Source organism: Manihot esculenta, chromosome 4 (assembly GCF_001659605.2).
Source record: "Manihot esculenta cultivar AM560-2 chromosome 4, M.esculenta_v8, whole genome shotgun sequence".
NCBI lineage: Eukaryota > Viridiplantae > Streptophyta > Magnoliopsida > Malpighiales > Euphorbiaceae > Manihot > Manihot esculenta.
In genome coordinates, this window is record NC_035164.2 from 33,158,903 (window position 1) to 33,185,063 (window position 26,161).

General features: G+C 31.2%; 4 protein-coding genes across 5 annotated transcripts; 2 read left to right on the top strand and 2 right to left on the bottom strand.

Annotated features, from left to right (window-relative positions):
• The first annotated feature begins 1,464 nt into the window (after window positions 1–1,464).
• LOC110613076 (sulfite exporter TauE/SafE family protein 3) lies at window positions 1,465–7,161 on the top strand. The gene is made up of 13 exons (XM_021754006.2): window positions 1,465–1,830; window positions 4,058–4,338; window positions 4,612–4,771; window positions 4,989–5,189; window positions 5,276–5,340; window positions 5,465–5,492; window positions 5,594–5,691; window positions 5,841–5,927; window positions 6,004–6,054; window positions 6,136–6,357; window positions 6,451–6,544; window positions 6,629–6,769; window positions 6,867–7,161. Exons 2-13 carry the CDS (start codon window positions 4,066–4,068, stop codon window positions 6,947–6,949), a joined length of 1,503 nt encoding a protein of 500 aa, XP_021609698.1. The 5' UTR covers window positions 1,465–1,830; window positions 4,058–4,065; the 3' UTR covers window positions 6,950–7,161.
• Window positions 7,162–13,901: 6,740 nt separating this feature from the next.
• Window positions 13,902–17,765, top strand: LOC110613460 (sulfite exporter TauE/SafE family protein 3). 2 transcript variants are annotated; one of them, XM_021754604.2, is made up of 12 exons: window positions 13,902–14,400; window positions 14,772–14,931; window positions 15,282–15,482; window positions 15,693–15,757; window positions 15,842–15,869; window positions 15,986–16,062; window positions 16,165–16,251; window positions 16,349–16,399; window positions 16,582–16,803; window positions 16,987–17,080; window positions 17,231–17,371; window positions 17,487–17,765. In XM_021754604.2, the coding sequence occupies exons 1-12, from the start codon at window positions 14,176–14,178 to the stop codon at window positions 17,570–17,572; spliced, it is 1,437 nt and encodes a 478-aa protein (XP_021610296.1). In that variant the 5' UTR covers window positions 13,902–14,175; the 3' UTR covers window positions 17,573–17,765. The 2 variants fall into 2 exon arrangements, with proteins under 2 accessions (XP_021610296.1, XP_021610295.1); XM_021754603.2 differs by having other exon boundaries at window positions 13,904–14,400; window positions 15,971–16,062.
• A 154-nt stretch (window positions 17,766–17,919) lies between these two features.
• On the bottom strand, window positions 17,920–24,456 carry LOC110613459 (protein disulfide isomerase-like 1-6). Its single transcript, XM_021754602.2, has 12 exons — window positions 23,729–24,456; window positions 23,304–23,433; window positions 22,261–22,423; window positions 21,876–21,994; window positions 20,554–20,634; window positions 20,392–20,481; window positions 20,181–20,252; window positions 20,025–20,093; window positions 19,271–19,351; window positions 18,696–18,830; window positions 18,427–18,480; window positions 17,920–18,322 (listed from the first exon to the last, which is right to left on the bottom strand). Exons 1-12 carry the CDS (start codon window positions 24,238–24,240, stop codon window positions 18,227–18,229), a joined length of 1,602 nt encoding a protein of 533 aa, XP_021610294.1. The 5' UTR covers window positions 24,241–24,456; the 3' UTR covers window positions 17,920–18,226.
• A 767-nt stretch (window positions 24,457–25,223) lies between these two features.
• Window positions 25,224–25,760, bottom strand: LOC110612838 (SKP1-like protein 3). Its single transcript, XM_021753657.2, has one exon. The coding sequence runs from the start codon at window positions 25,643–25,645 to the stop codon at window positions 25,247–25,249; it is 399 nt and encodes a 132-aa protein (XP_021609349.1). The 5' UTR covers window positions 25,646–25,760; the 3' UTR covers window positions 25,224–25,246.
• Window positions 25,761–26,161: the final 401 nt, after the last annotated feature.

Genomic DNA, 26,161 nt, shown 5'->3' on the forward strand with positions numbered 1-26,161 from the left:
AAAAAAGATTGAGAAGGAAGAGTACATAAGGATTTTATTACCTTTGTTCCCATGCACAGATCCACATTGTCTCTGAATTACAAAGCATCTGGTGTTATGCCTGGAGAGAAGATCTACAGGACACAGAAATGTCCTCACCAGTGTCTACATAAAAATTTCAATTTGGCAAAAGGTAAAAAATTTTCATTGCAGGTGTAAAAAATTCTCCAGAATTAGACATTACTAGCCCTCCTCCAGACCCTCTAGCTCAACTCCAGCAGAACTCAAATTATTGATCTTTTGCGAGAAAATTTAGGATCTTTTTCAGGTCGGTGGCAGCTGATTAAAGCTTGCAGCCAAATAGCAATCATATCACTTTATTTCTTTATTTATTTTAAAAATAGCCTTATCAGGAATATTGCAACAAATGAAGCAGCCTTTTTTCTTTTATAAAAAAAAAAATTATATCTTCGTGCTTTGGCGGAGTTCTTCATATTAAATTTATACATATAATAATAGATGATAACTGGTGTGGCAGTTCAAGTGCAGGAAGTCTTTGCTTTAAATAATAGTAACAGCTTCTGCACATGTGATCATACCTGACAATGCAAACAAAACTAGCAACAGCTTCTGTATATATTGACATAACAGTGATGTGATTGTGGAAGCCAGTTGAGATCTTGAATCAACCCAAGAGATGATCCATGATAAATATGATAAAAAATACAACAGGAAATTTAAAATCAAACCGCTCTATGCAACAGTCATTTTTGTTTTTGAATTTATTGTTCTTAGTGCTCAGTAATGTAAAAAGAATTAAATTTTGGGAGTTGTCAAGGGCAGTAAAAAGGGGTAAAATTATCTTATATTTTGATGTACATGATGATTTAGCATCAAACCAAGCACAAGAACAAAACTGCTGCCACCAGCAATACCCCCTCACACTCCCACATGTGGCACTGGATAATTCAATTATTCTACCAACGCAACTTTTAAGGCAGAACTCATATGCCCTGCAAATCTGATTATTGCCAACACTACCTCATCCAAATCAACCGCCAAAATTCAGAATTTAAACAAGTTCACACCTGAACAGAATCAATCCCACTTGAATAAAACACACTAATGGCATAAATCTACTTCCATGGTCAGGCTAATTGTTGGTTTAAAACCTCTTATTCCCTAACCCTTAAAACCATTTATGCCTTTCAAAACAGCAAGTGAAACATGCTAACAGTACTCAACAAAGAATCACATAGAACCTGAGGAACTTGTATGTATAATAGACTGTAATGACATGCTTGAACTTACTGGCCAAACATGCTTATAAACCTCACTCCACCTCTTTGGTAAAAGAAGAAATTTAGTGTTTAGATTACAAGGGAAGGAGAGAAGTTTTCCTTTTTTGTCGAAGAAGGAGAGAAGTTTACTAAACAAGACATCACATGCTGTATCAGGCTTAATGAATGAGATTAGAGTGCTGAATAGAACGATGATTTATATTGGCGGTTATGGGGGTTTTTTTTTTCATACAAACAGAAAAACTAAGTGAATGAGAATTCCATAGAAAGAGTGTGATTCAAAAAAATTGTGTCCAGAAATAGCCACATAAAAACAAGATAAAGTCTCTAGAATAAAAACAAGATAACTTCTCCAGGCATAAAAACAAGATGCCTTCTACAGGTGTGAGCTGCTGAAACAGGGTTCTTGCTTACTTGGCTGCAGGTGGAAAGTTAGGGAGACAAGTGTTCTGGTGTGGGGACTTAAGCTGCCATACACAAATAGGAGCCGGAAATTGAAAGAGCAGAAGAGAGCAACGGTGGAATTCAGAAGTGGAAAGGGAAGGACACGGTGAGTTCTTAATTGTAATCCCTATGGTGGTTTTCTAATTCTTCTTATCTTGCTTTTGTTTGCATGATATGATTTTGCTTTGCTCCCATTTGCAGAGTATGTAGTGATTCAATAGTAATCAAACACTTAAAATGGAAATTAAACCTATTCTCAGTGGAAGTGATGTGTTTGTTTTTCAATTCATTCTCGTTGTTCATTTTCTACAATAATTTGCTGTTCAAAGTGTTTGCATGAAAAGAATTCGATTCTCCATAAATTATAATTTGTGCACCTCTAAATTACTTTACCATTGAACCCTAAATCCTTCAAAGAAATCACCAAGCAAACTTAAAGCCTCATACCAATCCCCAACCCCACGAATTCCTAAATGTTCAACAACTCTCACATTACAGAATCATGTTTAATTATGCAAATTCTCAAATGTTTTCACCAAATTAATACAAAAATCAGCATCAATTCACAAGACACCAAGAACAGAAGCTTTTTTCTTCATAGATGACACCTGGTGGGGCATCACAAACTAACAACAAGAATCCTAACTGCATAATTTAAAAATCAACAAAGAGCACATGGAGATTGTAACAGAACGAAATTAATAGAACAAGCCATCCATTAAATGGAGTAAACAGAATAGATTTCTGGTTTTATTTGGGTATGAACAGCACCTTCTGCAGGTAGATCAATTCCAGATGTTTAAATAAAAGACACCTACATCACAGATGTAGAAGAAAAAGAAGAAAGAGGAGGAGGCTAAGTAATTAGACGAAGAGATCAGAAATACCGAGCAGATAGTGACGACGGCGATTTCAGTAAGAGGCTTCTCGATTGCACGAGCGAGCAGCCGTTATTGACGGCGCCCGTCGGTTACTAGCCCTCACTATTGAGGGGGCTGAGCACCTGCATTGACATGTGTCCTCCCGTAAGTATGAACATGGGGCTCACGCTACTGTAAAAGACCATCGTTTTGTTAGATCAAATCTCTGAAGTTGATGCATGTGGGATTTGGATACAATTTATAGGAGGTGACAGTGATAGGCACAGGTTTGGTGAGAGCACAGGCGATTGAATCAAGCCTCCAAGTTTCAATTTTCGGAAACAGTTGCATTTAGTATCTTTCTGATGTAAGTGTGCCCCATTTGGTAGAAAGAACTGCTGTTTGAGGATAGACTGAGAAGACGAACATCTTCGCCGGCGCCGGTGAAAAGCAAAACAGGTTCTTTTTCATCTTCTTCTTTTCTTTTTCTTTCAATGGGAAAAAAAATTCAGGGAATTAAAGCAAAATGAAGCTCGCCGGAGTTGCATTGACGAGTGGGTTATGGGTTTTGGAGGATTCAATGTTGAGTAATGCCTGATAGGAAGAAAGAAAGAGCGGTAAGATGGGAGGAAAAAGAGAGGGGAGGATGAGGGAGGTGGCCATTTATGCTCTGGTCTCCTCAGGGTGGGAGATATTCGTACATGACTTGACACGACGCCGTTGAGGACATGGAGCGACGCCGTTTTAATCGTTGTAGCATTTTAGGCTTTTCAACCTGAAACTTAACAAATGACTTCTAACACATGAACCAGTGGACTACTACATTACAGTAACTCTATGATTGTGAAAAATTTTATGGCTAGTATGGTTATCTGAATTTGATAATGTTGACAACTGATAAAAATAAATAAATAATTTGTTTAAGAATATTGCAAATTTTAAGAAACACATCAACTATTATGTAGTAAATTAAATTTTATTTCTTTTAGACCTATGAACATAATAATGAATTTTTATGCATTTTAGGTATTGTGTTTGTTATAAATATATATTTGAAATTCTTTTTTATGAAATTGGCTCGGATTGGGTTTTAAACTCTGAGACTTTTCAACCCTGGAGATGACTGGAATACCAATAAGGTAATGGTATATATGCAATCCTTTTATTTCTCCATAAGCATGCATGTGTATGCATGAATGCATGCAGGAGCCAATTAGCATCCTCTGTTGCCTTTTTTCTTGTAGCTGTTTCTAAATACAACATTGGAAAGTCACTTTTGAATAACATGGTGGAATCTTATGAATGTAATGTGGTATTGGTAGTGTTTGAGTTGTCTTAGACAGATTTACTACACATTTGGTCTATAGTAGTTTTCTTTTTGTTTTCAAATTAAAAGAGTTTCTAGTGATTTTTCTCTTGGTTTATCTGGATGGATTTGAAGTTACAGTTTTTTTTTTAACATTTTTGAGACAGAGAAGGATATGATGGGTACGAGTGGATCAATGCAGTGGGGATTGAGATTGAAAGGGAAAATTTTGGTTGGTTTAGTTGTAGCTTCACTGGTGGTTGCAGCAGAATCAAGATTATTGCAACAAGAAGATTCAACGCACAATAAGACTCAAACTCACAACAGCACTCAAGCTCACAACGCAACTCAAACTCACCACACAGCTCAAACTCTCAATACAACTCAAAACCTTGTCCACCCTCATCAAGGAAACAAGAGTCGTTCAGATTATAAACATGTTTGGCCGGTAAGTTCAATTCTCCATTGGTTGCTTGAACATCTTCTACTTGGTTGCTCAGAAAAAGTAGGAAAGAATGGGATTATGTCTTTGTCTAAAGCCTTGAGCTTTAACTGTTTGCTTGTTTAATCTCAAAGAAAATAAAATTATACCTAATTGAACCTACTGTAATCAGTGTTTTTCATTCTCTTAGAGAAATGGGAAACAGATTAATCATTCTGTGTACTAGTGGCCATGAAACTGTATAAAATTTTCAGTTAACTTGTGAAATTTGGTTCATAGAAAATGAAATTTGGCTGGAAGATGGTGGTGGGAGCAATAGTTGGATTCCTTGGAGCAGCATTTGGGAGTGCAGGAGGTGTTGGTGGGGGTGGCATTTTTGTTCCAATGCTCACCCTGATTGTGGGGTTTGATGCAAAATCCTCAATAGCCATATCAAAATGTAAGAGAACTTTTAACTTTCATTGGATTTCTTCTATCATCACAGGATTTAAGATGTGAACTAAAAATAAAATCCCATAAGCAGAGGTGCATAATAACTATTTTTAGGCTGATCTTCAACTGAAAGTTGGTAGCCATAGGAATGTTACTTAAGTTTATTTATGGATTCTTTTTTACTGAGGATGTTTTCATTTGGGGGACTTTGTTTGTTTGATCAGGTATGATCACAGGAGCAGCTGCTGCAACAGTATACTACAATTTGAGACAGAGGCATCCCACACTTGAAATGCCTGTTATTGACTATGATCTTGCTCTCCTTTTCCAACCAATGCTGGTTCTGGGAGTTAGCATTGGAGTTACTTCCAATGTGGTTTTTGCTGATTGGATGATCACAGTTCTGCTAATTATTATCTTCATTTGTATGAACACTATTTTGCTTCTCTCTTTATATGCTTAATCATTCTCTTCAACAACTACTTGAATGATGACCATGTGTTTCCTGCAGTTATGTCAACCAAGGCATTCTTGAAGGGTATTGAGACATGGAAGAAAGAAACCATAGCAAAAAAGGTGGTCTAGATTTTATTTTTTTTTGGGGGGGTTGGGTGGGGGGGGGATTTTGAGGCCTTAATTAAGTATTGATTCTAATTATCATTTCTTTATGAACATTTTCCACTTGTTTATGAGTTTTTAGGGGGCTATCAGATGCCACGAATCGAACGGTGAGCTGGTTTATTATATTTTTTTTAATCAAATTTGAGTTGAAATTCATAAATATGCAATGATTAGGAAAATCTTTGATCTTTATATTTATTTTAATCAGGCGAAGATGTTGAAGTTGTGGTTCCAAAACCTCCTCCTGAAAGCATAAGTGAAAGTGCTCAAACAGAAACAAATAATCCTAAAAAGGACAAAGCAAAGGCAAGATTGCTTATAAAACAGTATGCTCTTTACAGTTGGGCAGGAAATTGACGCAACTGGATGCTATTTCTTGCTTATAAAACCTGCCCCAGCCTCCAAGCCCAAGACAAGCTAACACACGTAGTTACTAACTTATGCAACATTCTCAGGTCTCTATTGTGGAAAATGTATACTGGAAAGCACTTGGACTTCTCTTTGCTGTATGGTTGATGATCCTCGCATTGCAGATTGCCAAGGTTTTTTCTGTTCGTGCTCAGTTTTAGAACTGTTTCTTTTGCTTCCTGATATAGTATCTAACTATGTCTTCTGCAGAATTACTCAAGAACTTGCTCCGTGCCATATTGGTTGCTAGACTTTTCTCAGGTACGTTTGCTGTGAAACTTGAAGAGTACACTAATCTTCAATGATGCAACTGCAGCTTTCTCAATTACTCTTCTCTTTCAGATTCCAGTTGCAGCTTCAGTAACTATATACCAGGCAGTTCGCCTTTACAAAGGACGAAGAAAGATTGCATCAAAAGGAGAAGCAGGGACCAATTGGCGAGTACTCAAGTTGATTATTTATTGTTTCCTTGGTCTAGTAGCTGGTATGGTTGGTGGGTTGCTTGGTCTTGGTGGAGGTTTCATTTTAGGTCCACTTTTTCTTGAAATGGGAATCCCACCTCAGGTGCAGTTCTCAAATTTCCCCGCAGAGCTCATCAATTCAATACACTTTTCTCTCTGCCCTTCAAGTTAACAAGTTCTCCAATTTCTTGTAAAGGTTTCAAGTGCCACAGCCACCTTTGCAATGACATTTTCTGCTTCCATGTCTGTGGTAGAATATTACCTTCTAAAACGTTTCCCAGTTCCCTATGGTAATCAGTCAACCTTATTGCAATGATTCTAATGGCAAGATTCACTGTAAAAATAAACATGACTGAAATTTTAACTCTCTGCAGCTCTCTATTTCTTTGTTGTGACCACCATAGCCGGCTTTGTTGGGCAGCATGTGGTAAAAAAGGTGATCAATATGTTGGGAAGAGCATCTATAATCATCTTCATTTTGTCCTTCACAATCTTGATCAGTGCAATGTCACTAGGTACAGTCACAGCTATACCTTACAATTTAGCAACTTCCATAACAAGATTTGCTAGAGTTGCTGCTAATTCAAAAGGGTTTTGGTTTGGTTCAAGCAGGAGGTGTTGGCTTAGCAGACATGATCAAGAAGATTGAGAGGAAGGAGTACATGGGATTTGATGACATTTGTTCATATGCATAGACCCATCAGCATCTGAATGGAACTCAAACTCCTCGGTGAAAAAGCAGCAGTGAAGATCTACAAGGGCACAGATAGGAGTGGGTGTCTATGTTTAATTTTGAGTTTAGAATGTAACCCCTTTGCCCTAATTCAATTTAGGATGGCTAGTTGAAAGCTTTCATTGTCTATCAATATTTTCTTTATCAAGTTAAGCGGGGTTGCTCTTCTTCTCTCCATTGCCTCTCTCGTCTCAATTTCTCTCTTTTTTATACATATTTTATTTTATACTACATATTTTATTTTTAACTATAATGTGATTATTTAAATGTAAAAGATATTAATAAATTAAATAATTTATTAAATTTAAATTAAATTAATTATTTTTAAGTTATTTTTAATTATAATTAGTGATAAATTGATTAAACTTAAAAAATTAACTTATTAACTAAACACCCTTAAATTTAAATTATTTTAAACTAAAAATATAGAAAATAAATTGAGTTTTCATATATCTCATTTACTATTTTATACACTTTATAATTGTAAAAGACCAATAAAATAAAGAATTAAGAAATGAGAAATTTGGTAATTGGGAAATTTTTATATGAGATTATACATTTTTTAATATGAACTTCACACATTATTTGAAATTATTAAAAATATGATATTTTAATTTTAATTGATTGAATGTATAAATTAATTTATAATCTAAATTAGCTAATAAATTTTTAATAATTAAATAATACCATTAAAAATATTTATATATATATTGATAGGCTTAGTCTGTATCTGAATAAATTTGATAAGTCTAGTATATTAAATTAAATTAAATTTTATAAATATATATTATTTAAATTTTATGCTATTATTTTCAATGAATATAACATATATTTAAATTTAAAAATTCATTTATTGTTTTAATATTGTTTTAATTATGGTCTATTCAACATTTAAAATAAATAAATAAATAAAAATATTCTGACCAATCGTGTAAGTATCAGCAAGAAAAAATTGACACCTTAGCATATTATTAATGTGTAATATCTTAACTTATTAGAAAATATTATTTTTTATTATTTCCATTATTTTTTCTAACAAAAATAAATATCATATTGTCAATGCTAAGCTAGAATATAAATTCATATAGGAATTCAGAAACATGTTTAAGAAATAAATATTATTTTAATGTATAAAAATACTATTATCATTATTAATATTAAAATTTTTAATTTTTATTCACCTTATTTTGAATAAAAAATTCAGAAAAAGTAAATTTATTTTATTTTTTTAATTTATAAAATTTTATTTTTAAATAAAATAAAATTATACATTATTTTTTTTTGGATATGAATCTAAATGTATCTAATAGAAATTTTTTTTAAAAAAAAAATAGATATTGTGTGAAAAATCTTGAAATTGGCAAAAACCTTGCATTCGTTAGAAAAAGGAAAAAAAAAAAAAAAACTTTCTTCTCAAACAAATTTTAATATTTTAAAAACCCATATTTTATTTCCAATTTTTTTTTCAAACATTTTATGGCTTTTTAATTTTTTTTATTTTTGCATTCGTTATATGACTGTTCTAAAAGTATGAGAAGAGTTAAAGAATAAACATTAGCTCTAAAATGTTAGCCATAAATCAATAATTTAGCAATATATTTTTCATTTATTTATTATATCACTAATTTTAATATTTTGTCGATGTACAAATTTAAATAAAACAATTGAAAAGGTAGGACTGCAATAGCAGCGATGAAACCATAATCTCATTAGATGTTTATACATAAATTTAGTAATATATTTTATTTTTGAAATAAAATTAAATAATAAAAAAATAAATTATTTTATTAAAAATTATTTTTAATAGAAAATATTTTTTAAATATAAATTATTTCTGACGAGGTTAAGTAATATATATGACTAAAACTTCTGGGGAAAGACAAATTGACCAAGTCTAATAAGTTTCTTACACTTATTTACAAAGTTGTTTGCGTATGTACGTGTATATATATATATAATTTGGTATAATAGTTTGACAAATTTTGTAAATTGGACTTTATGGTTAATTTATGATAAAAATAATAATGTGGTTTCATATTTTTAATAAAGTGAATTTTTTTTATAATATGATTATAAATGCGGCTGGTATTAAAAAATTAATTATTTTTTTAAATAAATTATATTTTAATTTTTCTAATTTTATAAAAAAATTAATTGATATTTTTAAATTTAATTATAAAGTTTATTTTATAATAAAATAATTCATTTAATTATAATCCATTCATATATTCTTACATCTCGGTTCTTAAAATTATAATTACTTATACATAAATACTTATATTTTTTTATGAATTAACCTTTCATGTTTATTAAATATCTTATAAATTTAATAATAAATTAATAAAATAAAAATTAAATTAAAAACTAATATATAGTTAACAATTAATTAGAAATATTTTAAAACATAAAAAACAATGAATGAAAATTAATTTATATTCTTTTTCTTTTATTAATAAACCAAAAATGAAAATATTGTATACAATCAAAATAATCAGTTTATTAAAATTAATAAAACTAGTTATGTAATTAATATAAGATATAATTATACAACAATTTAATAAAATATATTACTAGAACTAACTTTTTATTTTATTTTTTGAACTAAAGTTTATTCTTAAATAATAAAAAATAATTTTAAAAAAAAAACGAAAAATTAATGGGATGGGACTTGGGGACCATGGCCATTGGCCCCTACAAATTAAAAAAATTAAAAGGAGCCAAGTCAACTTAATTTGCAGATGTTAGCCACGTTGACATAACAGTGACATTTCAACCAACGCTCTTTGCCAGGCGGCCAGAATCCATAGGATAATTTCTCTAACATTTCATCTAAATCATAAAAATCTGTTTAAAATTATTTAATTTGGAGTCTACGTGTAAATAATCGTCTCGCTGTTCCATGTAACATGTTCTACACGATTTTTAAATGCTATTATATATAGTAAAAAAAAATATAATTATCCTTTCTTATAAAATTATTCGACAAAGTTTAATTTTTTAAAAATTGTAAGATTTTTTCTAATAAAATTTAGTATTTTACAATTATAAAAATTTAAAATTAAAAACCCATTTAGCTTAATGATTGATGTTGTTGATAGTCAACAGCATCTAATTTATGTTATATGCTACTGTTGTTATGTCTACAATAGGTAGATTTCTCTACGAAAAAATTAATTAAGACTCGTTTGTATTTCTTTATTTAAAATCAATAATTTTATAAAAATTTAATTTAATTTTTTTAAAATTTTTATTCAAAATAAAAAAATTATAATTTTTTAATTTAAAAATTTTCATGATAAAATCATAAATAATTTTATGTGAACAAAAAAAATTATTTATGAGGGGTATGTGATCCACCGAATTTAGGTAAAAATTTATGAATAAAAGTGATTGTCTTTTTATTTTCAAATAGCAACGGATCTAAACAACTTTAATTTTACTTTTTGAACCACAATATTTCAAGAGTCTATTAACTTAATATTTATTATAAAATACAATTATGTATTTTTTTAATTTGGATTATTACAAATAATTTAGGTCAAAAAATTAGCCTATGGATGAGATTGACCCAATAGTCGGTGAAAATGACAACAAATTAAATGCGTGTGATATTCAAAATTTAAATAGACTGAAATATGATGTTGAAAACGCAATGTGAAGTCATGGAGTGGGTGAATAAAATAATAAATAAGATAAGAAAAATAAAATTTAAATAAAAAAAAATTTAAATTTTAAAATAAAGAAAATTGTTGGATTAGAAGCTTAAAGCATTAAGTATAAGACTTTTATTTAAGTAGATGCGAATTTTTCGTGATAAAATTGTAATCACTACGATACCACTATTAAAGATTTTTAAATCTATTACACCTATAGTTATATCTAATATAATTTTAAAAATATATAAAAATATTTTCAATATTAAAAATAAAATGTCGATATATATATACAAAATAATCGAAAATATAAATTTATATTAAAGTTTTTATCAAATACTCTAGTATTATCGTTATTATATGCCTTAGTTCAATTCAAACATAATTTAAATTTAAAATTTTTATACAATAAAATCATAAATAAGTTATCATAAAAGAAAATTTGGGCATATATTATATGTCCACAATTATACTATTATATCAAAACTATATCATAAAATAATGCTAACCTCCCAAGCTAATCTTGATCCTACAAACTTAGAATTAGGAGAAAAGAATAAGTTACTAGAACCTAATGAGTAGAAACATAACCATACAACAGTTAAATAAAACATATGATCATATGAGTACGTCATAACACAAATAAGTCACATCAATATAAACTTGTCACTAGTAACTATTCATAATTTCAATAGTGTCCGGTCCACGATACGTATTTCTTAAGACTTTCTTTTAAATATAGCATATCCATAGTGGTAAAAGTATAAAATGGACATCCTGATCTTTCTCTTATATAGTGCTAGGTGCGTAAAATGGATCTCGACCTAAACTTCTATATCATCGTAATATATTCGAGAGCTAATGGGTTATCCAATATCTATTCACAACAACAATTAATTATGCAATGCATTATATTCGTGAATTTTAATGCAAAATAACATAATCATATACATATACATTTGTGATGTATGAGTATGCATAAAGCGTTTTATTTCTTGGAAATAATAGTTTAATTTAGTTTTACTCACCTCTAGTTGACGCAAGCCTAACTCTAAAGCAGTTATTTTACTATTGACTTCTGTAGTCCCAAGTTCGATTCTATACAAATTTAAATGAGAGATTAAACATGATTTTTCAACTCTTGAAACTATTTTAAGAAATCTCTAAAAGCATATAAGGAAATATGTAGAAAACGGGCTGAAAATGGTTGGACAAGGGATTTTCGGTGGCAGGTTTGGTGGCCTAAAGTTCCCTTACAAATCCAAATATCAAACTTTCGAAAGCACTTTTGGCAACCAAAAATGGCCGCCTCAAGTACAGGTTTGACAGCCGAAGAAACCTTCAACGGCCCTTCAACCGCTAAACCTAAGTTTTGGTTTCATGTCAAATTCGATTCTACTTCTGCAATACAATCTTCAAATGCAACCAAACCAACACATAAACCTATAAAACTACTCAAAAATCCAACTAGAGTCGCAAAACGACTTGAAAACAAGGAAATGAACCACATGCATTCATTAAAATAGGAATTCATTCATTATCTATAATTTTGAAAACTGAAACCCCAAAATTTTGCATACAATAAAACCACTTGAAATAATTTATAAACTTCTCAAAAAAAAAAAAAAGAGTTCAACTCACCTTTTCGAAGAAGAAATAATTACAATAAGAAAGAATTTGAGAAAGGGAAAAATAAGTTTCGAAAAATTTCGATGGCCAAAAACTTTGAAACCCAAGCTTGATTCTTTAAACAAATAAAAAATTCATGAGAAAAACAAACTAAAAGATGAATTTATGAAAAAAAGAGCGCTATATTCACTTTTACTTGAAATGAAAAAAAAATACTTTTTTTTCTTTTGAGTTGAGATTCTTTTTATAGTGGATCTATTGGCCAATCCGACGATCGAACACTATGTTTTAATATATTTAAAATTTATTTTATAAAAATTTATTTTAATTTTTTTAAAATTTTGATTTTAAAATTTCAGACGAAAATTCAATAAAAAATTGAAATTCTAATATCGAAATTTAATAGAATATTACAAAAATATTTAAATTTCGTAGTATATTTTATAGTTTCTAATTTAAATTTTAAATTTAGTCATTAATTCACTAAATAATAAATAAAATATTAAATACTCCAACAAGGAAGAAATAGAGGGAGATAGGAACTGAGACAGTGGTAAGGCGGACAAGTTAGGTAGTAGGTAGAGAGGCTGGGAACAAAAACGAAGAAAATGAAAGTTGAAAAAGACAATACAAATAATATTTTTATTTTATTTAAATTAACTATTTCATGTTTTATTTTAAAACATAAATTAATTAATTTTCATATTTTTATTTATTTTTTTGATAATATAAAAAATAGAAAAATAAAATTTTAGCCTATTCCTAAATTTAGTTTGCCAACTTATTTAATAGATGGTAAACATATTTTTATTTCATTCAAATCTTTAATCTTTTTCATATTATATATTAATTTAAATTTTATTTGGTTTCTATAATTTTTTCAATATTTTCAATTATTTAGTTGTATAATATTTATTTAAAAAATATAATTTTTATTTTAAATAAGAGAAAAATCAAATAATAGAAGAAAAAGTTAAATTAAAAATTAATATAATTCTTAAATTCAGAAGTTTATAAAATTAATTTTATTAAAACAGAGAAAATAATTTTTTTTCCCTTAAAATATAATATTAATAAAAAAAAGAGAGATGGCACTGACACCCACCGGCACCGCAAGTCGTAGCACACACAGTAGCAGAGAAGTAACAAGTAAGATTCTGAAATTGATAAGAAATTCTAGAATAAACAAGTGATTCTACATAACTTATCTAACAACTCTATTATAAATTCTTTTATATATACTCACTATTGAATAAGATTCACTAATTGTTAAAAAAAAAATTTACTACAGTAAAAATTAAATTTATTTTTAAATATATAATAATAAAAAAATTAAATTTTATTTTTATGTGTAATTACAATTTTAATCTGATAGTAAATATATTTAAATAAATTTTAATAAATTTATAAAAATATAAAAATTACTTGTTAATATTAAAAATATTTATAAATTAAATTATAAATTTTTTAAAATATAAAAGGATTGTATTGCGAAATTCGTACATTACTTCAATAGAAAAATGATATAAATTTATTTAAAATATAATTAAATTCACAAAAAAACATACTTTATAAAGTAATTTGGACATTCAGCAGTAGAATTTCCGGAAATTTTCCGAAATTCTGAGGCATTGTCCTGGTAGCGTCTTTATTAAGTGGGCAAATTTTCTGCTGGTTTCAGTTTCTTTTAAAACTTAAGAACACGCCTTGGTGCAGACTCGCTTCTCACCTCCTGCATGTTCAATATAATACTCTTAATGAAAGGACACCTCTAGCAATCCACTAGGTTGTCTTCAGCTTTCACCTCTATTCATTTCTGGGTTTGACCTCAAATCTATTTTTACATACTTTGATATTTAGTGTGCGTGTGAGAGAGACAGAGAGAGAGGGGGTGGAACGAGTTTTGATGGCTGGATTTGGATCACCATGGAGTGGTTTGAGTCTGAGGTCCGCAGGAGCAATTTGTATCTTTTTTCTTGGTGTGGCATCCATGATTGTTGTAGCAGAGGCGAGATTGAAGCAAGAAGTTTTACGTGATAATGAGAATGAAGAAGTTGAAACTGGTTGCTTCACGAGATCATTCAATTTTTTATGGCAAAAAGGTCAACTGGGTTATACACATGTTTGGCCTGTAAGTCCACTGCTCAATCCTTGCTCCTTTTTTCTTTTATCTTGTTTATTTCTGTTTGTTTCCTCAGAAAATACAGAACAAGCAAGGAAAATGGGGTCTCAAGTTATTGATTTACATTATTTGGGATCTCAGAGACGCTAATTCAATTTATTTTCCTCGTTATGATCTTCAGGTGTTGAAAAACAAAACTCACAAAAAAGTAATATCTTAAAAAATGAAAAATTTGCTGTGATCACTGTAGGGTGCAAGTTGAGACTCTGCAATACAATAGCTGAGACCCTCTTGTTTTTTTCCCTTGTTTTTGTTTATTGTTGAAGAGATCGTATTGCGGCAAATAATAATGAGTATGATTTGTGACAATGGATTCACAGGAAATGAAATTTGGCTGGCAAATTGTAGTGGGTAGCATAATTGGATTCTTTGGAGCAGCATTTGGGAGCGTGGGAGGTGTTGGTGGGGGTGGTATTTTTGTTCCTATGCTTACCTTGATTATTGGGTTCGACGCAAAATCGTCAACTGCAATTTCAAAATGTGAGACTCAGTTGTTTGGATTTCTGATTTATATCGGTTTTCCTCTTGATTCAAGATGCAGAGGAAGGGCCCAAAATGCAGTGGTGATCTCTAACTTGATTCAAAATTGTGACCAAGTGTTTTTAAGTTATTACACCATTTTCTGTGCTTTCATGTCTCAAAAAGCTAGGACTTCTTAGGTCCTTTCAGCTAACATCATGACCCGCATCTGTTTGTTTTGTTGGCCTTCTTTATCAATTTTTGTCTAGCTCTTAAAAACCTTCTAAACAACCTTGTCTGCTTGTTGACTTTTAATGTTGCATTGAAGATTCATAAGGCAATTGATTGGCTATTTTTTTTTTTTGGCTCAGGTATGATTACTGGTGCAGCTGCTTCAACAGTTTACTACAATTTAAAGCTTAGGCATCCTACTCTTGATTTGCCCATAATTGACTATGACTTAGCACTGTTGTTTCAACCTATGTTGGTGCTGGGAATCAGCATTGGCGTTGTTTTCAATGTGATTTTTGCTGATTGGATGATCACAGTTCTGCTAATCATTCTCTTCTTTGGTAACAATTATTTCAATTGGCAATAGAAATTATACTAATGTTACTGTTGTAGATTGTCGTAATTTCTTAGTCTAAACTCTAAATTCACATTACTAAAAGTCTTTAAATCTAAAAGTTGGTAACATTTGCTAATTTGCATTTTTTTTTGACGCACTGGGTATGATAATTTCTTTAAAATTTCCATCCTTGCTAATCTGTTATCTTTTGCAGCCACATCGACTAAGGCTTTCTTCAAAGGTGTTGAAACATGGAAAAAAGAAACCATAATAAAGAAGGTGGTGTAATATTTTATATGAAATAAACGAACCCTGATTCAAGTTAATTTCTCCAATACTGTCTCACGTATTTCTGTTTTTCAGGAGGCAGCAAGACGATTGGCAGCATATGGTAAGTTGATAAATGATTCATCTAGTAGTTCATTGTTTATACTCTTGGAAACTTGGATATCTTAAATATATTTCTTTCAGACTGATTTGCTTTCTAATCAGGCGATGTTAATGTAGAAGTTGAATACAAATCTCTTCCTGGAGGTCCAAGGAATGGTGCAGGCCCAGAATCCAAGGATTATGGAAGAGAAGAGGTGAGAATGCTGATATGCTTTGTCTGCCTGTCAATTAGTTTAGAGTATTCTTTTGAGAAAATGAGTTGCAATTTTTGTAACCAACTTCCATATCCATATCAGGTTTCTGTTCTTGAGAATGTTCGATGGAAGGAACTTGGAATTCTCTTTGCTGTCTGGTTGATTATCCTTATGTTGGAGATTACCAAGGTCTTAGGCTATGCCTGGGTTTTCTGTTTTATAAAAGAATATGTCTCTTGGCCTTGATTCTAGATTAATGATACAACTTTTTTCTTGTTGGCTGCAGAATAATACGACTACTTGTTCAGTGGCGTATTGGGCTTGCAATTTATTGCAGGTACCTTGATTATGATAATCAGAGAACAAAGAAGTTATATTATTCTTATGTTTTCGGGACGTAATTTAAATATCTTATTCCTAAATCACAATTGAGCTTTGGCACAAGACACTGTCAGAATGAGCTATGAGCTTGGCAAGTTTTGGAGCGCAAACTGATTCTTTGTTTTTCTTGCTTTTCAGATTCCAGTTGCTGTTGGAGTTTCTTCATGTCAGGCCGTTAGCTTATACAGAGGACAGAGGAAAATAGCATCCAACGGAGAGGCAGGCACAAATTGGAAAGTACACCAGTTGGTTCTTTACTGTTGCTGTGGCGTATTGGCTGGTATGGTTGGTGGGTTGCTCGGTCTTGGTGGAGGATTCATTCTGGGACCACTTTTTCTGGAGTTGGGAGTCCCTCCACAGGTACATTTCATACTTCTCAAAGAGGCTTCAATTTAGCCACAACTACTGATTCACAAGTTACAATTCAAGAGACAACCAGATTTTATCATGCTAAAAACTTCAAATATGGACGATTATTATCAAATGACCGAGTAATCCTTTAAATCCTTCAGCTGATGTGATTACTTGAAAGCATTCGTGCAGGTGTCAAGTGCCACAGCTACATTTGCCATGACATTTTCTGCATCCATGTCTGTCATAGAGTACTATCTCTTGAAACGTTTTCCAGTTCCTTACGGTGAGTTATATTACCTACCAACAATTATCTTCTTAAAAGCTTATTGCCATAAACATGAATTAGGACTTTTGTTAGCACCGACAGAAGAACATTTACTCTGTTGTCCCAAATGCTTGAATGTGTATTTATCGTTCTTTTACTTCTGCACAGCACTATACTTTGTTGCTGTGACAACTGTCGCCGCCCTGGTGGGTCAGCATGTGGTAAGAAAGCTCATCAGTGTCTTTGGGAGAGCATCTATAATCATCTTCATCCTTTCATTCACAATATTTGTGAGTGCAATATCACTAGGTATGTCTCATTAAATATTTACATATATATATTTCTGTAAACTGATCTTGATGAGAAAGGAATTGAAGTTTTTTTGGGAATATTTTTTATTAATGTTTTCTTTTTCTTTCAACAGGTGGGGTTGGTATAGGAAACTTGTTAGTGAGGATTGGAAACCAGGAGTATATGGGATTTGAGAACATTTGTGCATATAAAGTTTAGCCTTGATAACCTTCTTCAAGGGTATCAATAGCTTTATCATTTGTTTTATCTTCTGTAAATTTAAATTTATCATGTGCCAATTTCTGAATCCTAGGATTTTGATCAATCAAAAAACAAAAATCCTAGGATGAATAAACATCTGCTTGTGTTTCAACTTTCAAATCCAATCACAATTATTTTATGCTTCACATAATGCAAATTGTCAACCTCTCCGAGAAAAGGGAAGCTAATTTAGTATGCAATTGGAAAATGATTTCGAGTGAGAAGCGCACAGAATCACCAGAAAACTTTTAATTCCAGGTCTGTCATCAGGATATCTGAATCAATCAATGATAAACTCCAAGGCATAAAACAATAATATCTTTTTCTTGTTACCGTGTCATACCGACAAGTATACGATCAAAATACAGGGACCTACATACATTTACTTTTCAACTATAGATATAGTAGGTATGCTTTTATTATCACAGCTTGCTGTTGTTCTAACTCTGTAAAATGTCAAACAAATGGAGCAAACTTGATTAGTTTAGGATTTTGTAATGTTTTCTTTCACCACTTCCTCAAAAAATTTACTTTCAGGATTCTGTGGAGAATCTCATCCAGCTTGTCTTCTCTTTATAGCTAAAGATTATGTCCTCATATGCTGCTATAGTTCTATAATTCATCTTTGGTGGATTGCTCTTTGGCTCTTACATATTTGTTGATGACTGCTGCCAACTCCTTTGAGCTAGATTTTGATGAAAGCATGATCTGCAGAGAAAATATGATTTCATGATTCAGATTACTAAACCTCCCAAAATTAGAAATGAGAAAACGAGAAGATAATTGAAATGAAAGCATTCTGATTTGATTACCGGATTTGCTTTGTCACCCACTGGGTAAAATAGAAGTGTTGGGTAATCATCTACCTGCAATAATCAATTATATTAGTTTGTATAATCTGTCACCGTATAATTTCAATGCAACTTTTCCATTAATATATTGATTATGTACATTATTGAACAAGAGAAACTGTAATGGGCCCATCTAGACAAAACATCACCTAGAATATTGAGTTTTCTAAGTTTATGCTGTTTTCCCATAATAGATTCATAATAAAAGATTTGAAAGGCGTATAGTATACCTGCAGTTTAGCATGTTCATTTGCAGAAGCATCTATCTTTCCAAATACTAAATTTTCCAAACCTTTGAAATGCTTGGCCAACTTCTCGATCTTCTTACTTGTGGTCTCACAATTGATGCACCATGGTGTGTATACCTGTTTTTTTTTTTAACATTAAGGTGTTTAGGAATGTATATATTTCACTTGGAGCAAGCAAGTACTCGTTCCTTAAGGACAATTTTATGCAGCAAAGTAGCAGGCACACAATTTTAAGAAGCGAACTGAAATTGTAATGCAGTGAAAGGATTTGCTAAAGGAAAGAGATTTCTTCACTGTTTTTGAGAATCTGTTCCATGGAAATTTGTTGTTATTCATGCATTAGTTTGCGTAATGGTATACTGCTGTAATAAACAACAATACTGCACCTTCCTTTCAGAAATTATTTCCCACACATACAAATAAGCTTATTTCCAACATAAATATGCATGCTTATCATAAAGTGTAGATAGGGTTTCCTTTTACGTACAAAGTCCAAACCAGCAAAGTTTAAACGTTAGGTATACAAAAAAACTGAAGAAACAAAATCATATGCATACCTCCAGAAGAACATTCTTGGGACTGTTCAACACTAGGCCATCAAAAGTCTTTCCTACAATCACCTGGACATCGGCCTCTTTCTGCAATTTCCACAATCCATTGATGTTCAAAAATTAAAATAACATGATTCAATTGGATACAAAACTTCCCAGCTTCATTAGACAGTTGAACAAAAAAAAAAACGGAAGTTTGGATCTTGGAGGATTTGATGCGCTCATTAGTTTTACACAAAATTCAGTGAATCAAGGTGCAATTTACAGCATCTAGACAAGTTAGCACTGATATATATTACTTTAGCCTCAAATGTTTATGACAATGGTAATGCTGGAATAACTATTTATAGGGATCACCACTAAATCCATGTGAGTTATTGTCTGTGTCAAATACCAACATCTATACTAAATTATTAAAGCAGCCATCAAACATCAATGTAGTCGGTGTATGAGCAATCAATAGAAAGAAATGCAGACTAAGTTTTTATCCTGTATCTTCCCCAACAAGTTTAAACTAGTTTAAAATTAAATAAATTGGCTCAAGTGCGAGTACATTTTCCTTTATAAGTGCAACTAGATGTCTGCACAATATTATGGACTCAAAACAAAATATCAAGTCCAAAGCCATTCTCTATCAAACACACAACCATTATCCAAGTCTTTTTAAACAAAGAAAAAATCATTAAGGATAAAAATATTCACTCGTTTGCAGTATCAACATCATAAGACCCAGAGAGAAAGAGAGAGAAGGAAGACTCACATTATCAGGTATTGGTTGTGATTTGAAGTACGGTGACAGACTACCTCTGAGAAATGCTGAACAGAATTCCTACAAAGTCCAATTTGTATCACATTAACCAAGTTCAATATTCTCAAACGAAAAAAAAAAAAAAAGAATTATTGAAGCTAAAATTACTTCTATGTTGCTCGGAGTTGGATCCGCCTCTAACAAATATTTCGAATGGATTTTATTATCAAAAGCAGTCACCTATATGACAAGCAGAAGTAAATCACATCAACTTACAACTTAAAAAAAAAAAGTGAAATTACTCCACGTGCAATTAAAAGAAACTAAGAAAAGCTACTAGGATCTGAAGAAAACATTAAGTTGCTAAGTGGGAACTAACCGCGATATTTTCTGAATCTTCAAGCCCATATAAAGTTAAGAATGGCTTTGCTAGGTTTTCATCTGCAATGTCTATATATATGAACATTATCTGCATACAGCATTTAGAAATTAGACCAGGAAAAGGCAATTGTCTGCTTCCGTAAATTAGACAAACTAGCACCTGTGTTTTGAACTTCCTAGCAACCTCTTGAAGAGGCTGGATAAGATTTTTGAAATCATCAGCCTCTGCAAAGACCATAACCTGAAAAAAGGAGAGCATCATCACAAGATTTACCACATGAGGTTGTTTTGTGGAATAGTCATTGTTTTAGGTATGACTGTTGAATACAGGAAGAACAGTAATTGCTGAACAATTATTACTTTTAAATGCCAATACTATGAGAAACAGACTAAATGTCACTTTAACACTCCAGAACAAGGATTACAAGGAAATTGTCAAGGAAAAACAATGAAAAGTACAAAGAGTATATGCTTCTATGCTAGAATGTTTCATGAGTTACATGTGACTATGGGTTCAAGAGACATTGACAAATGCCCTCCAATATATAGTCCCAACTCCCAGAAGACTTGGGATGAATATTTGTTTATGTAGCTTCTGCACCAAGGAGAAATATAATTTGGACAAAGTCAGCAGGTCTTCAAGGCAAACAGCCGACTATGTAATATCAATTTTTAAGTTTATTAGAAAATTTAGCCAATCACAGTCTACCAAGTGGGGGAAAGGAAAGGAGAACTTCTCATCTTTTTGGCCTCAAGCTTGATTATACACTAGAAAGCTTCTTGTATTCTAATAGCATAATAAAAGTTGAAATGAGCATAAAGCAACAACTGATTGTGTATTATTTTATGAATTAAAGTGAATGTCACAGCATTGAAAATGTTCAACTTAAGGTTGGTGTACAAACTTATAGTTGTGTAGAAGGTCAGTAGTGTAAGAACAAATCGTGCAGACAAATGGTGTTGAAAATAGTGAAGCAAACAACGCCTGCCATCAAAGTAGAATTTGTTAAGACAATTTTACTCAATGTTTACAAAAGAAAGATTGATGAAGAAGGTCCAACATATGATGCTGCTTTGAGCAAACAACAAAGTTTAAATAATGATAAATACTAAACCATCTGCTATAATTAATAGATAAAATCTACAATTTTGCTTAGCTACATTCCACATTCCTATAATTTCTAAGACAAGCCAGTTAATGATTCTGAAGAAAGTATTGAACTGGATATTTCTTATTTCATTCACATTTAAACGAAGTTCTCTTTTTGGTAGAACTGTTTATCCCCTCTTTAGTGTAAGCTTTTATCATTGATGTCTCATTGGACTTTTTTTTTTTTTTTGTCTGATACCTACATAAAAAGAAACAGATACTGCATAATCAACAATTCGTCAAGCCTCTATAGGACATTACATATATCATTTCGGAGTCTTCATTTGAGTTATAAACCAAAAGTACAATGGTGGGTTAAAGGTAATGTCAACCTGAAGTTTGATAGGACTGGAATAAACTCTGCCTGAATTTAGTTCAGTTAGCTTGGTAACTAATGGAAACTTGTTATGGTCCAAAAACTGTAATATCTTGTCCATCTCAAAGGTCCCTTCTGCAAAGCAAACAATTAAAACATTTATTTGTCAGTAAATTCGGGCTGATCAGCATCAGTTTCAGAAAACATGACAAAGGTCTGAGAATAGAATGACTAAAGAGTAAAGACCTAATTGTTTCATAATGGATCTTATAGTATTCCATAATTATCAATCAAACAGAAAATTTGGTGAAGACAAAAACTAATTGCAATAGTTGGCCTCTTCAGGAATAACATTTTGTGAGTATGCTATCCACTATATAATCATCAATTTTCCGACTTACCATATGCAGTGTATTTTTCAGGCTCACTTTTAACAATTCCAATAAAATTAGTAGATTTTCTGTCAGGGTAGAGAACTTTAGCAACGCCTGGGTCACTCACTTCAACAAATTGGATCTCATTGTCAGAGGTTGCTGCCTTTACAAATTCTTCATAATCATGACCCTGAGAAAAATTCATACATATGAAAATAAATCCTTAAAACTTTCAGAGATATATGGTGGGCTAGAAATTTTCAGTTACTAATTACAAAATCTAATGCAACAAAACATCTGCAGTATCCTAGAAACTATAGCAAAGAATGAAAAGTGATGTAAAATAAAAGAGAAGCTTAAAGCTGTACATATTATCCCTTTTCCATATATTTGTTTTTAGAATTGTGCTTATGCTTTTGCACCATGGTTATATGGAAGTGCTAGCAATCAAATTCAAATCAAGATTATTTCAATCGGAAACATCCAATACAAAGCAGGGTAATCAAACAAACAACTAGGATTCCTGCAATCAGGCATAGCTCAAGAAAAGTAAGGATACATCAATCAAACAGTCGATAATCATTAATCATCTTCTATGGTTGCATCCAATAGGGCAATTGCTTGAAACACATAACTGGAGCTTAACTGGCATCTGATTTTACTTAAATATTAAATGGTGAAAAGTTATAAAAATGAGTTGATGTTCAACCATTTTGAAAGTCAGCGGGTGAAAAAAGAACTTCAGTAGTTATATTCTATTGTGCCCAAGAGAGTACCAAGCGCACAAGCGACCAGTATGCAAGATGACAATAGTGACAACAAGATGCAACATCCGAAAGGCCAAGTTACCAATTTTATGTTTTTAACGGCTAACAATTTTAGGCATTCATTTCGTCTCTTCTTCTCAAATTATAGCAACACACCCCTTGTGATCAAATTTTGCATTAATGAAAACAAGTTTGCCATTGAGGCAGCCACTAGTGCAAGCGCTCGAAAATTTTAGATTCCAACAAAAATCAGTATCCTTTATCCTCTCAAGCAAATTTGTAAGGCAATTCAAAAGCACGTACCTCAAATTTCTGAAAGAAACCAAAGATGAACATATAATAATTCTTAAGAAACTCTTCTGCCTCGATAACTGAGCGTATTCTAATAACAGGCGCACCGGTCTTTTTCCTAGCCCAGATCAATATATCCTCCCTGATGGCAAATTACACCCATTCAAACAATCAACAAAAAATCAAACAGCATCAAAGGTCAAATACTTAAAAATTCAAATGAAAAAATAAATATTTGTTTGAATCAGGCAAGATAGTCATTAAGAAAATATTTGATGTATTACTCAATGAATTAAACCTGTAAAAAAATAACTAATTTCATAGGGGGGTTCAGGAAGCAAATCCAGCAAATTGGAATCTGGATCCCCCGTTTATATTCTACTTTGCATAGTTATAGGGGGAAAAAAAAGAAGATAATAAGAAAACATTGAACTTACGCAGAAAATCCACCAGTGTAAACCTGAGAACTTCCATTTACAAAAAGAAGCAGAGTAGGGAACCCTTTAATGTCAAGCGTTGAAGCCGCTTTTGGGTATCTTTCAGCATCAAGTTTAGACATCAAAAGAGGACTTCCAAATTCCTTAAGCCTATTAGCAGCCTCAGCAAACTGAGGCATGAGCTCGGCACTCCTTGGACACCAAGGTGCATATCCGAGAATCATCACAAATTCATTCTCATTTATAACCCTCTTGGCATTATCACTATTTAGCTCAAGAACTATCCTCTGTGCCTTTGACAATACCTCAGCCTCCTTTTGCTGGTCTCCTTGCTGTCGGTGATCTTCATCTTCTCCTTGCTCATCTATTGCTATTAATTCCTCCAATTCTTCATCATTTTCAGTGTCGATTTCTGAATCTTCAGCGGCAGTGACAGAGATTTTGGAAGTGAGTAATAGGAGGAGAGTGAAGGTGAAAAGGACAAATCTTGAGATTGGTTTTCTGGGAAACATAGTGAGTTTGATCTGAAGGAAAAGTTTGTGAGATTGAGCGAGATGTGCTTAGGAAATGAATTGGATTTCAGTGGTTATGTTGAAGAATTATGAAATCTGGAGATCTTCCTTAATTGGTGGAGGGTTTGAAGGTGAAATGAGCATCGAGAAATTAACGTGCAGAACTTGCAGAGGGTTTCAGTCAAAAAGAACTGAAATTGATTTGGACAGCCCCTTCGTCGAGTTGGGCCCCTTTCAGATAAGATCTTTTTTTTGCCCCTCAAATTAATATTTAATGCCACCGACCGGTTGGAGTTTATTGAGAATTCACACAGAATACATAATTTTTTATATATTTTATTTTTTTATATAAATTTAAAAAATATTTTTATTAATTTTTTAATTATATTCATTTTAAAATATTAAATTCTATTTAATATTAAAAAATATTTTAAATACTCATTTAAAAATAATAATTAAAGAAAGATTATTTTAAAAATAAAATAAAATAAAGTTATACTAATAAATTTATACATTTATTATAATATAAAAAAATAAAAAATAATTTTAAAATAAATTAAAAAATAAAATATAAATAAAAATTATAAAACAAAAATAATATTAAATTAATTAAATAATATTTTCTTTTTCTGTAAAGGATAGAATTTGATTGAAAGGCTGTAAATCAAATAAATTTAACTTTTAATATTAATTTTTTTAAACTAAAAAGTATAATTAAATTAAATTAATTATACATGTATTGTGATTATAAATTCTTATAGCTTAATACTATATTTTTATTTTGTCGTAATTTATTATAAACATATTATGTTTAATTTTTAATTTTACATAATTTATAACTGAGTTACATAATTAAAAAGATTATATTATGTCATCAATTGACATTGAAGCTTAACTCAATATAATTAAAAATATATTTAAAATTTATTTAATTAAATATTTACATAAAATTAATTAACACAAATTTAAATGCCGACATTTAATCTCATGGTTATGTATTTGTATGTTAATTAAAATTAGCCACGCTTTTGCACAATAAATCCATCAAGTTCTTCATGTCCAGATAGTTTGCGGCCATTATCAAGCCAAAGAGAACAGTGTGGTCTTTCTTAACTTCTTTCACAAACTCAGTATCCCAGTCCTTGAGCGCTTGATGCCCATCTATGGGGAAAATCTCATCCTTATCTTCAGCCACCTCCAGGTGCCTCTTGCAGTACTCTATGACCTTCACCATTATTCTTCCGGTCACATTCGGCAATGGGATGATTGAGTTGGCACAGCCATCATCTATCATGTGCTTGATGGTTTGGCACTCCAATAAGACTTCTTCATCTACTTCAAATATCTCATCGTCGGAGGATCTGAGGGTGATCTTCTTCGATAGAGAAGAAGTTGGGAGAGACATAATTGGCGGCGGTTGGCTTGATGTTGATGATAGAAGAGAAGATATAGAAAAACTCTGAAACGTAAAGATGCAAAGAAGAAGAGGTATTTATATGGTGGTGTTGTTGGCTATCTGATTCCGTTTGTATCATGGGAAGGATTTTAGATTTCCCAAATCCTATAGGATTAGGAATTAATTGTCTTGATGACTGTGTAGTGCAGGAGAAATAAAATTTTAAATCAGTCAAATTCAACCAATTTAAATGCATTAATTATATTTTCTATTAATGAAACAAATATTTTATGATTAAAATATTCTTAAAATAAAGCCAATTACAAGTACTAACTCTTTAAGTTAAAACAACATGAGATTTTAATCTTTGGTTCAAATTGAACTGATTGAACGCAGATCTAAAATTTATTAAATCAAATTGAATAACATCAAAAACTGATAAAAATTTGTGATTCTTTTTAATTCAACGGCTACGTAGAAAAAAAAATGGCTCAATATATTTACACTTCAATATTGATTGAAATT